The sequence below is a fragment of the Opisthorchis viverrini genome (genome assembly GCF_000715545.1).
Source record: "Opisthorchis viverrini unplaced genomic scaffold opera_v5_10, whole genome shotgun sequence".
NCBI lineage: Eukaryota > Metazoa > Platyhelminthes > Trematoda > Opisthorchiida > Opisthorchiidae > Opisthorchis > Opisthorchis viverrini.
The window spans coordinates 508,414-521,520 of NW_008751666.1; the positions used below are offsets into that span (position 1 = coordinate 508,414).

General features: G+C 43.6%; 1 protein-coding gene across 1 annotated transcript in view; it reads right to left on the minus strand.

Moving 5' to 3' along the window:
- The window catches only part of T265_12678 (hypothetical protein), a gene marked incomplete at both ends in the record, with an annotated part of 35,271 nt that overhangs the window by 2,716 nt on the left and 19,448 nt on the right, over window positions 1–13,107 (minus strand). The window contains 5 exons of the mRNA XM_009164941.1: window positions 2,453–2,777; window positions 5,080–5,542; window positions 6,204–6,498; window positions 8,621–8,749; window positions 10,470–10,703. Coding sequence (XP_009163205.1) covers window positions 2,453–2,777; window positions 5,080–5,542; window positions 6,204–6,498; window positions 8,621–8,749; window positions 10,470–10,703 — 1,446 coding nt within the window. The remainder of the gene's footprint in view (window positions 1–2,452; window positions 2,778–5,079; window positions 5,543–6,203; window positions 6,499–8,620; window positions 8,750–10,469; window positions 10,704–13,107) is intronic.

The window sequence follows — 13,107 nt, forward strand, 5'->3', positions numbered from 1 at the left end:
CTTTTTGCCAAGTCATGTGCTGTACACCTCGCGGTTTGCGCCATCCAGACGACTGAATCATCCAGCTACTCGTTCCGTCCTTGATCGATCTCATTTAGTCCTATCAAGTGAAATCAGTCGCGTAGCCAAAAAACTTCGAATCCTACTTCAGCAATCGGAATAGTTTGCATGAGGATCATATCCGTCCAATGTGGAATATTAGTGTCACTACGAATTACCCTCTTCCTGTACATCGCTTACCTCTGGACATTACTCAGAGGAATATTATCTCATCGACTACACACATTCAACTGACAATTCAGTTAAGCTTTTCTGGTTAACTTCCAACTATTTTACTGAACAGAGGCTTAGATACAACATGACATTTAGGTGATTGACTAGAATCAGAAAAAAATTGGGCGAGTGAAGTGTCAGAGGGGAGTCAATGAACGAAGAGGGAGAGCAATTTTTCCCAGTTGTCCAAGCCGAAGGGGGTTTGGCCGAGGTGCTCCACTTTGAGCATTTGACTCAAAAATCTGACCCACAAGGCAGTGGGACAGTGTAAAGTTTTGTTCAGCGACCCTTCTTCTAACGTCTGACTCAAAAGTTTGAACCACTTGACAATGGTCGACAGGTTCCTCTTGAACAGACCCTTCCCATAGTCAATGGCTCAAAAGCTCAGGCAACTTGGCTGCAGGGCGTGGTCTGGTCAGAGGACGCAGAGAGTAAGGCATAACTTTCTGAACCCTAATTCAGCTACGTACAGTTGGCGCCTTTTGAGCAGTACCATATAATTTGGCTTCAAAGCCATTTTGGTCGTATTGAATAGTGCACCGGCGGTCAATGTCATTGGACGATCGTAGTGCGTAGTATTAAGGACGGGCCCTTTCTAATCCCGTCCTTCCTTGGCAGCATCGCTGCTTCCATTAATATGTTTATGCTGGTCACCTGGGGGAAACGCCTTACTGTATTCACACTCCTATCGCGCAGGGCACGGTATGACTTTACCTCAGAACGCTTCGTACTACGATTTCTCGCGTGATGGGAACCGCTATTTTTCATCAGGCTACTCCCCATGGCCTTTCTGGCATGGTTGAAGCCTTGAGAGCTGAGTTCCAACCAGTATAGACCATCGGACCTCCGGTTTCGTTTAACTGAAGTCTGTACACACCGGTGATCGATTTCGATTTCTCCTGTATTCATGGATTAGGCATGCATTTCAGTCCAATGAGATGTTGTGTTTTGCACCATAATACCTGTTCATAACCTAATACAGAAAAGTACCACTAAAGCTTGTTTAGCTTGCACGCACACAAGGTTGTTTCTATGTGACAGACTGGATGCTAAATATAACAAACGGATTCCAAGGTAGAAATGTCGCACCAGAGCGGTGTGTGTGTGTTTAAAATTGTGAGTGGATGGTGCGGCCAGTGAACAGTGTAAATCTTAATCGCTGCGCATTGAGTTGAAACGTAAACGAACCGATTAATGTGGTCGCCCGAATCGGTGGTCACAGACAATCTGGAGGATACGGAGCCATACGTGGGGAGTGGGACGGCAAAGCTGAGGGAATGTTAGAAATCAGTGGACTTGAAGCTCCCTATCAACATTGATAAGTGGTGATTTTATCAGAGACACTGCCATCTATTCGGCATCAAATTTCAGACGTTTTCCGAGTGGTTTCCCAGAACTAACCAAGCTAGCCAGCGTGTCAAAATATTGACAGCTCGAAGGTGATTAAGAATGGCTCAACAAAGAGAGGTATCAAAATGACCACCCGGGCGCAATCAAATCGGCCAACACCTGTTGATTTGGAGCGACGGACTGAGCGAATTCTGCCAAAAAGTAAACTACTCGGATAGATGTCGTTGGTGGAATGTTTGTAGCAGGAAATAACCGAAAGGAAATACAACAGGCAGAGTTCTAGTACACTGATGGGTATCTAGTACGTAGGAGCGACTGAATCCAGAGGTTTCCAGTGACCGTTATCTGTCAGGTAATCGATGTGGGACAGTGCGATTCTAAAAGAACGTGCTAGATAAGACTACATCAAGCACCACAGTGAACAACCCTAAATTCCTCTGCCACGTGTCATGAAAAGAAAGCACATCCATCCGAGTTTTCTCAACATCCTGGTCGATCTTGACTGCCGGATAAAGCCATCAGCATCGGCACTCACCCGCGTAATGATTAGACTTCAGTCTGTCTTAAAATGCCATATGATGGATAAAGGGGCTTGCGAAAATGGAAATTCGCATCTACACACACAAGGCCCCAAAATTTATCGGGCAAATATCTTAGTTGCGATAAACTCTAATTTGCAAAGTAGGTCAGTCCGACGGGAGACTCAGGTGAAATTCATCCGAATCCCTCGTTTATAATATATAAAGCTTTAGTGTTATTGTACGTTGAGAGGTTGGAGAGACATGTTAAAATTGACCAAGTTAAGCATGAAAAACGGGAGAATACATACCTGAGAAGGTTGGTAGTATTTCAACCATTCTGCTAAATAACTGGCATAATCGCCGGGTCGAAAACAACGGTTGTACAGGTGCTGGATAGCCTTCAACAGCAACTGCATGGAGCTCGACTTCGTGGATTCGAAACCCAATCGTAACAACTCCTCGTGTGTGGTTATGGTCATCAACACTGTTTCATTTATATTGGCGCCATATCGAACCAACTGAGAAAAAGATAGCAGCCTGGCGGCTGGATCCCCACGGGCCAAGGTGTGCTGCGACAAGGTAGTAGGAATGAATATTCGGATGGTTATCTGGGCGTAAACGGGGTAACTGACACTGCAAACGACAGACTATGAAGGAAAAGACATCAGGAACACACTGCTCCTGCTGCTAACCAAATGAAACTAAACGAAACTTCTCAGCCAGTTTGTCCACACCAAACACAGAGACATAGAAAGTATCGGTACAGCGAAAAATGACAAGTCAAAACATCCGCTTGCTGAACCTTTTACCCGTTCGGCGGCAACAAAATATGTAAGTGGAAGATTTAACTCATATTCGATCAGCGAGAGTGATTGATAAGTACCGAAAACTGAAAAAAAACAACAACAGACAGCTCCGTAATAAGTTTCCGAACGGGAAATCCATCTTCCACCACATCAGCAGTCTGATTACTGAGGTAAACACTACTTATGGCTAATACATTACAAATTTATATGATACTGGAAATCTCATGTAAGGGATAGGTGGAGGTCACGAGTACATACTCCAAAAAGCAGAGGGAAGTGCACGGGTTAATGAGTCATGCAGTCAAGTGATTGACATCAACTTCACACAAGCCATTGATTTTTTTCAGGCCAGCTCAAGTTCAGGTTGCAAAAGTTTCATTTGGGCGCAGAGCTTCGGGTCATGCAGTTGGATTCCAGTCGCCCCCGCGATCAATCGGTTGTACTTGAATTCCGATTCGGGAATTTACGTAATCGGTTAGCCGCGCTAGTACCTTTCCTTGAGCTAAGTATTGAAAACCTGAATTCAACGCTAGCCAATTCCCACTGGCAATACCTCAGCTACAAAGCTAGCCATAAGCGACTTTTGAAAAAGGGACATTCTGGGGCTTTGAAAGCTTAAAATAAGAGCACCAAATTTCACTGTCTAAGGCGCAGTTGTCGTGATGGATAAATCTGTCTAGACTGATGAGATAAACACAATACACCCAGACGAATTCAAATTTACGGAAATGTAAACCGGGAAAGACAATAGCCACGTGATTGAAAAAGCAGTATCCAAAGTATTGTGATGCCTTAAACAACCAGAAGGCACTGACGCCAGTACTTTTGAGTGTATTCGCCTCACCGGCACAACAACCCTCGGTTTTTTGGTCTCCTAAAAGCGCCTAAACCCGGTCTACCTCTTGGGCCCTCGGTACGTCTAGTGCTCCTTATCACGGTTGGCCTAAGTGGTCTGTCAGGCAATTAGGGGAGAAGTTACCGTGGACAGGTTGCCAGATAGTTCTTAGTTTACCGACTAGATTAGAGACCTAATGGTCGGTAAACATTGTATGTTGTCCGTAGACATTGCGCCATTGTAGCACTCACGGAGGCAATCCAGTTTTCAACACAATTAATTAATTACAACAGTAAATATATTGGGTTCCCTTAAGAAACTGCCGCTACTTCCTACCAACAACAATGAGTTCGGTTGCAGCAATCAAATCTTTCTACAGAGGGACGGCATTGCGATGGGAGCTGCTCTGGGTCCAGTCTCGACAGATGTTTTCACGAACAAACTTGAAGCTCGAAAACTAAGCCGACTCTTTGAGTCGTTTACACCACATAGCTTTCATGTGCACGATTTCACCGTACAGGCCGCCGAAACTGACAGCGCAACAGATCCAGATCTGTTGCGCTGTCAGTTTCAGCTTAACAGATCTGTTAAGTAGTTCCAGTTCGGTTCACGTGAGTATAAAGTGTACTACGGAACGAGTTACCAGTGTGTTGATCATAAACACATGACGCTAATCTGTACTTGAGTTTCAGCTTCAGCTCCACCATCAGCTTCCGTTTGAAGGACAAATAATAACATTCTGCTACTAGCCCTTGTGTGTACTCTATTGTATGCTCATACAGAACACCACACGCTGGTAGTTCGACAATGCATTTGTCGGCAGAGTGTGAGAACATATTCCAGTGTCTCTGATAGATAGTTAGAAGAAAGATCGCTCAAGTGCAATCACATCACAATTGGCCGAAACTAGTCACACTATCGACAAAGAGCAAGTCTTCGATAACATGTCGAGGACCTCTGAACCGATCACGACTAGTGCGACTGAGACTAATATTGATCGCGGAGGCGATTTGAATGAGATGGGCCGACAATTTTGCGTCCAAAAGAAACTTGTGCGACCTACGAACTTCAATTAGCCTGCGCAAAGTCCGGTCCCACAAACTCCTCTGACATTGACGTTAATCACTCTATGACACATTGACCTGTATACATTCCCTCTCCTTTCTTCAAGAGTATGTATCCGTGATTTTCACAGAATGCTCCTTAGTCAAGAGCCCTCAACATACCAGCAATTTACGGTAATCAGGGATAACCGAGAACCATTATTATTTCCCGAGTTCGGACGACTACTTACAGCGGATCAGGCGTCAAAATGTCGCTGGAAAAATAAACCAATAATAGTGTGGGTTCGGTACCCGGTGGATCTTTCTGTAGCACCAGCGCACTGGATGTTTGGAAGTTGTGTAAATCGTACCCGAATAGGGGTTCAAGAACAATCAAACATACCTGGTACCAGGAGTAGGCTCGATATACTGGATGGCGCAGCAGGACCACAAGGCGTGCATCCGGGATCAACGAATGCATGCGTTGTGGTGTACGAACATCCGTGAAATAGGAGGCCGACTTCTCAAACCGAACTACCGATCCACCGGTACGGTTGTTAACCGAATCAAACTGCTGCATATACCAGTGTATGCCGCGGGCGTATATCTCATCAGAACTAAAGAATTGAAGTTCCTCGAAGGTGGAACCCCAGTGATAATGATTGGCAACCAGCGATGAGTGCAACCGTAGGAAGTGAACGAGTGCAGTTGAACCTAAAGAAAATTGGAACACAAATCAATAAGCTACAGAACAAGAGGGTTGATGAAAGAGATGTTAATGGCATCAGTTATCGATCAGGCGGCCGCTGTGAACTGAAAGAAAACTTAACTTATTTCAACGGTATGTTGAACCAGAAATAGAATACACTAGGTCAGAGTATGTACTCAAATAAGCGCATCTGATTATGACTTTATTATTTACTGCTAGCTCAAAAACTAACTGATAAAAAATTCTACCAAAGGGTATTGTTGACAGTGTAGTTTTACACGAACGCCATCAGACTGACCTCAACACTGAGGACGCGTCAGGTGCGGATTAGCACGCAGTGAGAGGAAGGAGCTTGATTTTAGGCACAATCTCATTGTTAGGAACCTCCCATCGCAACAAATCAATTGCCTGTTTGACATTCGACAAGGTTTACTTCGAAGGAATGATGAAACACAATGATGACAGGACAAGTATCTAGTATTTACTTGGATTTCGAAATGCGAGAAGGCTAGTGAGTGTCAGAGCCGAAATTCAAGGCATCACTGGCAAGAAATTACCAGATTGTGAAAAAGTAAAGGTTAGAAGCTCGCGTAGATGAGCAGGCTTCCTCCTTAACTATGCACGGGAGAGATGAGCTGAGAAAATGATGAAGCAGAACAATCCTACCTGTTTTTTGTGGTCCAATGATGACCAACCGCGGAAGATAATCCACTCCACATGGCCAACCGACTGGCCACAGTGCTAAGCTATGGGGATCGGCACAGGGATCGGTGTATAGAGGAAGGTCATTGGCTCCAAACTCCCTGAAGCGTCTTGAATAGAAGTGGGCCAACTGAATTGGTGGAGCAGTGGCCAGCTGCAGATTTGTCCACTGACGAACAAAGCGGAATAGCGCATCGAAAAGATACAGCGCCAATCTATCTCCCTTGTAGTTAGTCATATGAGTCATGAAGACTGACACCTGGAGCATAGGAAATTCGAGAGGCTTAGTGGTGATTCACAATGAATAAATGTGAAGGTAAATATATGGAAAAAACAGAGCACTACAGGACAGTGAAGTGCCATTACATGGTAGGATATGTGCCCAGGCTGAAGACCAACAGAATTGGAAAAGCTCAACGTAGAAAAGTGTACCGCCTGTGAAGACAGAACAAGAAAGTTGTTGAGAGCCAGATAAGTTATGCGGGCTTGGAAGTACAAACCTCAGACAGTTTTGTTGGTTTCAAGTGGATAAGGATAGAGACAGCCCGAACGAATGACACCGTAACATGAAAATTAATCAACCTAGGCTTGGTAATTCCCTTTTTCCCCTTTTAATCAACTGCCATGTTGCAGAAGTGGGGGTGAAAAACGTGCTTCATGAATGCATGCCTGTTGGGCAACATCAGAACGCGGACCACGGGTCAAATCTGAGCGAAAAATACACTATTCTCAATGAACTCCAGTACCAAATGCTGTCCCAGCCTGACAGTCCGACACGGAAAATGACCATTGTTTAAATGGGTTGCTACAGTATTATAGTCGAATTCAACAACCGTCTAAAGACCGTCAATCCTTGGAGAGGACCAGGAGTAGTCCTTATCTGAAATTAGTCAATACAAGTCTCCTTGAAGGTTAAGCATCTGGTCAGCCCCAGTTCGTGTCCACTTACCGTAGTTGAATAACTAGTCGTTTCCACTCGTGTATCTCACGAGTAAGCTAGGCCCTCCCAGATGGACTACTAATTAATGTGACTACCTCACAAACAACTCTCTTCGAGATACCCCATAAAATTATTATTAATACTTGACTGAATACATGACTTCTATCAATGATACTTTGTCAGCGAAAACAAGCATTATTTATATTCATTTAACTTCAATCGCAACTGTAAATACGCGACCAAAGAACAAAAAACAGCCAAGCACCCCATCGGAAGCGGTATTCACAGCAGTCCCCCCATTAAAACGCCATTCTATTGGATTCTGATAAGATCATTCATCTTAATGCTGAGCATTGCTCTTGTTTTCCTGATTTCCAGGCGAACAGGAGTCCAGTCTTATACCAGGTTGCCGGATAGTCGAAATACTCACACTTACTGTACTGTGGAGTTACCAGATGCTCAGTGTAAAACAGGGTGGAACAATGTTCCATTTGTTTAGTTGACCCTTAGACAATAAATATTTCCATAAAATTTATCACTGTGGACAAGCCTAACAATAGCATAATGCAAGGGTTACGGCTACTCGGTTAATGCAACACTGAAGCTAATGAGTAACAACTGGTCTTATTTGGAGATCTACGTATGGACGGTTACAGAAGGAACAACCAGTGTGCTGACTGTCTATGGGCCCAACGGGAGTTATTAAGCCGCTGAATCACAACTACTTCGAGAAAAAGCGATAAGCCGGATTTTATGGCCAGATTTCCGATTTTCTAACACTACTAAGCGTAGTTAACTAGTTAATCTCACCTGTTCATAAGTTGCGCCACTATTTTACTAGAATTTTGCGGTCCTCTTGTTGTACATTTTCTGCTTTGTGCGCCTGACTGACGTCCACATACTCGCAAGTCGGCAAAGTTCGTTTGGTCTAATCAAGCGTTTTTCGACAGATTTATTACGATGTTAATTTAACCACGACTGAAACGCAAATATTAGGATCGGCTGGGGATATAAGTGTCTAATACCCCGTTCAATACATTCATCTCGTTTAATATGACACTGGCGTCTCAACGTCAGTGTTGAACACTGACTTAATTCATTAACCAAAAACGTCAACGACAAACATCACTGGCACCAGGCGAAATTGTTCAACTCTTGGAGGTACTCGGTCTTCGGGATGAGAAAGTATGATCCGCTTTCGCATAAGAAAGTGTCAGAAAATCCCATTTAAAAATGAATGGATTCGTTACTCCAGAAGGGAGTATATCATAAAGTCAAAGGAATGGCACGCCAGTGATATTACGCGTTCCAACAAAGAGAAATAAACTAACAAGCTCTCGACTTTGTGGTGGATAGGTGAGGTGTCGCACAACAGGATCAGTAAGAAAGGACACGAGAGAAAAATTAAACGAACAAAAGGATCACACAGGAAGAGACTTACAGGATTGAAAACAATCGTGTAGAACAATGAACCACCGAACACCAGGTCGCGCATTCGCTTCTCACCTCCAGGAAAGTCTAGCATTTCCACGAACCGACTGTAAATACCACATGTTTGACGAGGCAGTACCTTAAAGAAGGTAGTCACAAATCAGTGGACGCATATGCAAGACGATATTGAGGAACGAAAACCAACCTGGATGTCTCGGAATTTGAATCCTAGGTGCGGTTTGGACATGGAAACACGGGGGTAATGCTCGGTAGAAGTCGCTTTAATATTCCACACAGTGTGCCAAGCGTCATATAAGTGTTGAATGACTGGATAGATGCCCGAATGGTGGGGAGAGACAGCATAGGTATCCTGCACCGGAATGTCATGATCCTAAAAGGGAAAGTGACGGATAGGTGACTACTGGGGCGAAGCGATCTGACAAAAAAGAAACAATATATCAGGATTTGATTTTTTGGCGGCGTATGCAATTCACTTGGAAGCTAATGAAAGCAGAAACAAAACCCTTAATTCAGATCCTATAGCAATTGAGAATGCAAATCGCTATTTCACTTGCATGGCTCCAAAGCAGCTGTGTATTTTTCAAGTTATTTTCTGACCCAAATCCCCATGAAATTCAATTATTCCACGAAGCTGTCATAAAGTTTGATAGCAAAGAGAAAGGTGGACTTGTGAAAACCTCGGGTATATCATTTGATAATTTTGACGTTGGTGAATTCCTCGTACCGGAAACTGACATCTGACGGAGCTTCTGATATATCTAGGTTTGAATATGCGCGGGCTGTATTTTAACAGGTCAGTGATCGAATGGATGGATTTCTATTATAAGCATTAGGTGTATTGGAGTACATCGTGAGGCAAGTAGTCCTTCTTAGGAGGCGCGATTCCGAAGAGGATAACCATAGCATCCAAATATCACCTAAGTCAACCATAAGCTACTAACGACATTTAAGTAGCTCAGCGAGTCAGTGGAATTCGTTTATCGTTGGTCGTGAATGTTTGCGTGGTGGTTTCCTGCACCGGCGTTCTACAACACGGTGAGTTTTCATGACATCATTGAGTGAAACTTTTATTGCTTTACTAAACAAATATCACATCGTTTGCGAGAATGGCCACTCTCCATTATTGGACATTTGCGTGGAGTATACTAAATGCGCCGTAATTCCTGGTTCGCACTCTGCCCACTTTTTTGAGTCCGTTGTTGATCATGAAGTCCTGATTTTGAGGGCTATAAAATGTATGGGAGCTTCTTCTTGATTCATTGAAGCAGCGTTGCGAATAGACTTCGTAAGGACGGTATGAACGACTGGCTTCCGCAACCCTACACAGCGTGCACCGGACAATGATAGCCGTTAGTTTGCGGTTTAGCTACACAACGAATTGGGTAAAAGGTGAGACTATGCAATTTTGCAACAAGATAAGGCTGTCTGCGTATGCAAAGGTGGCCTGACTAAATAACCTACTTTGTACACTTGATTGTGTTCTTTCAACGCACTACAAAATCACATATAAGTGAATAATTCCGAATAATACAATAAAAATATCCACTCTCGCGCTTCTGTTTACGCTCAAAAATACTTTATTTTTGGGGTTTTATATAATCAAATGAATTGTGTATACTGACGACATTGGACCTTCTAATGTTAGGTATTTGGTGGCCTAGGAAAAAGATCAGTCAAGCAAATGATACACAATACAATCGCAAAAGTACGCAGCAAGCATGATAGGGTCCTAACACCGAAGACAGTATAGTTTCGGCGAAATTGGCTCCTTACGCTGGACACTGATCGGTGGCGAGAGGAATGTGGAACGCAGAAAAAATACGAAACCAACGACTTACGAGTGCAAACTGTTTGTTCAGGCGCATGAGATGCAAGAGTTCACTTTCATTTAACTTGTGAACTTGGTAATGATTCCACAAGTGATCGAACCACCAAAAGTGGTTGCGCAAATCTAAGCGAGAAAGTAGGATATAACGCAGTAGTGGCAACTGAACGCCAGAAGTGGCCATGAACTGGCTGGTGACAAACAGTGCTCGACCACAAGAGAACATCACGAAAAATATTATCATAAGCTATGTTTGGAGAAGTTCGAGTGGCAGGTAAAGAACACAAATTGCATTCAGGAGGTACGTCCATGGAATATCCAGAAAACCGGTAAATACTGATGAAAACTCACGGTCAATCAATCGGTTGATTTAGTCGGACATAGCAACATGAATCACCCTTCAAACATGTGCTACAACGATGGCGGATAAACAACGAAGGGGAGCATCACGTGTGAGATGACAAAGAAACCAGTTGGTACTTGGGAAGTTGGAACTGCGGGTAAGGGCTGGAAACGACGTGCACAATCCGATCGAAAGGTCCGTGGTTCGAACCCGACCTTTATCTCTCGACTTCCCTCGTCCAGGCCTGGGTAATCTGGCAGTACCCCAGCCCTAGTGCTTCCTTTTGGTGACGTAGTAGTTGGGTACCGAAAGGGTGCAACAGTCGAACGATTTTCTTCTAGTATATGGAGTTAAGTGAAACGCGTAGGACTAAATAGAACACTGACGGTGGGGTACGTTCGAAGCAGACCGCTGGCATAGTGTAAGATGGTTGGTAACACTTTCGAAGAGTGACTGGAACAGGAATTCGGTAGTAAGTGCGATTTTTTTCATCCTATTACCTGATTCTATTCACTCCATGTTTTCAACATTTTGACGAGAACTTGACGATTATCTCCGTCTTTGCCCATCAAATTTTGCTTACGGATGAGTAACCTCATTAGATATCACCCCTAGAATGTCCAACCGACACCCTTCCGCGCTACAATGGAGCTTCCGTGTTCACAGGCTACCAGCTACTGCCCCATTTTGAAAGATTTGGTGTAGATTAGAATGAACCGATAGAGTGGCAGGTTCAATCGGCAAGGGAAATCGTGAATGAATTATTTGTAGTGCAGTCAGAAGGTGCATGCTGACACTCCAAGGTGCTCTTCAATCTACTTGAGGCTCATCAATGAAATTCTACGAGGGTAGGACAACGTATTCTAAAGATGACTGGTTACGTTTTAGGTGTAAATGATAATGGTGTCGTTGGCATTCCTATACATTACGTAACGTCTTTGACCACTACTCCGTATCTGTTCTAATCCATCGCCTTATTGCTATGCTATTCCTTCTAATTATGCGATGAATGCAGCAAAACGTTGTTAGAAGTAATTTATACGAACCAAGAGAAGTGTGAAATCAATGAGAGCTTACTTAACGACCTTCACCTTATTGAAGCTCATTCACATACATACGTTCATACATATANAGAAAACCGGTAAATACTGATGAAAACTCACGGTCAATCAATCGGTTGATTTAGTCGGACATAGCAACATGAATCACCCTTCAAACATGTGCTACAACGATGGCGGATAAACAACGAAGGGGAGCATCACGTGTGAGATGACAAAGAAACCAGTTGGTACTTGGGAAGTTGGAACTGCGGGTAAGGGCTGGAAACGACGTGCACAATCCGATCGAAAGGTCCGTGGTTCGAACCCGACCTTTATCTCTCGATCGACTTCCCTCAGGCCTGGGTAATCTGGCAGTACCCCAGCCCTAGTGCTTCCTTTTGGTGACGTAGTAGTTGGGTACCGAAAGGGTGCAACAGTCGAACGATTTTCTTCTAGTATATGGAGTTAAGTGAAACGCGTAGGACTAAATAGAACACTGACGGTGGGGTACGTTCGAAGCAGACCGCTGGCATAGTGTAAGATGGTTGGTAACACTTTCGAAGAGTGACTGGAACAGGAATTCGGTAGTAAGTGCGATTTTTTTCATCCTATTACCTGATTCTATTCACTCCATGTTTTCAACATTTTGACGAGAACTTGACGATTATCTCCGTCTTTGCCCATCAAATTTTGCTTACGGATGAGTAACCTCATTAGATATCACCCCTAGAATGTCCAACCGACACCCTTCCGCGCTACAATGGAGCTTCCGTGTTCACAGGCTACCAGCTACTGCCCCATTTTGAAAGATTTGGTGTAGATTAGAATGAACCGATAGAGTGGCAGGTTCAATCGGCAAGGGAAATCGTGAATGAATTATTTGTAGTGCAGTCAGAAGGTGCATGCTGACACTCCAAGGTGCTCTTCAATCTACTTGAGGCTCATCAATGAAATTCTACGAGGGTAGGACAACGTATTCTAAAGATGACTGGTTACGTTTTAGGTGTAAATGATAATGGTGTCGTTGGCATTCCTATACATTACGTAACGTCTTTGACCACTACTCCGTATCTGTTCTAATCCATCGCCTTATTGCTATGCTATTCCTTCTAATTATGCGATGAATGCAGCAAAACGTTGTTAGAAGTAATTTATACGAACCAAGAGAAGTGTGAAATCAATGAGAGCTTACTTAACGACCTTCACCTTATTGAAGCTCATTCACATACATACGTTCATACATATATGTATATATATATATATATATA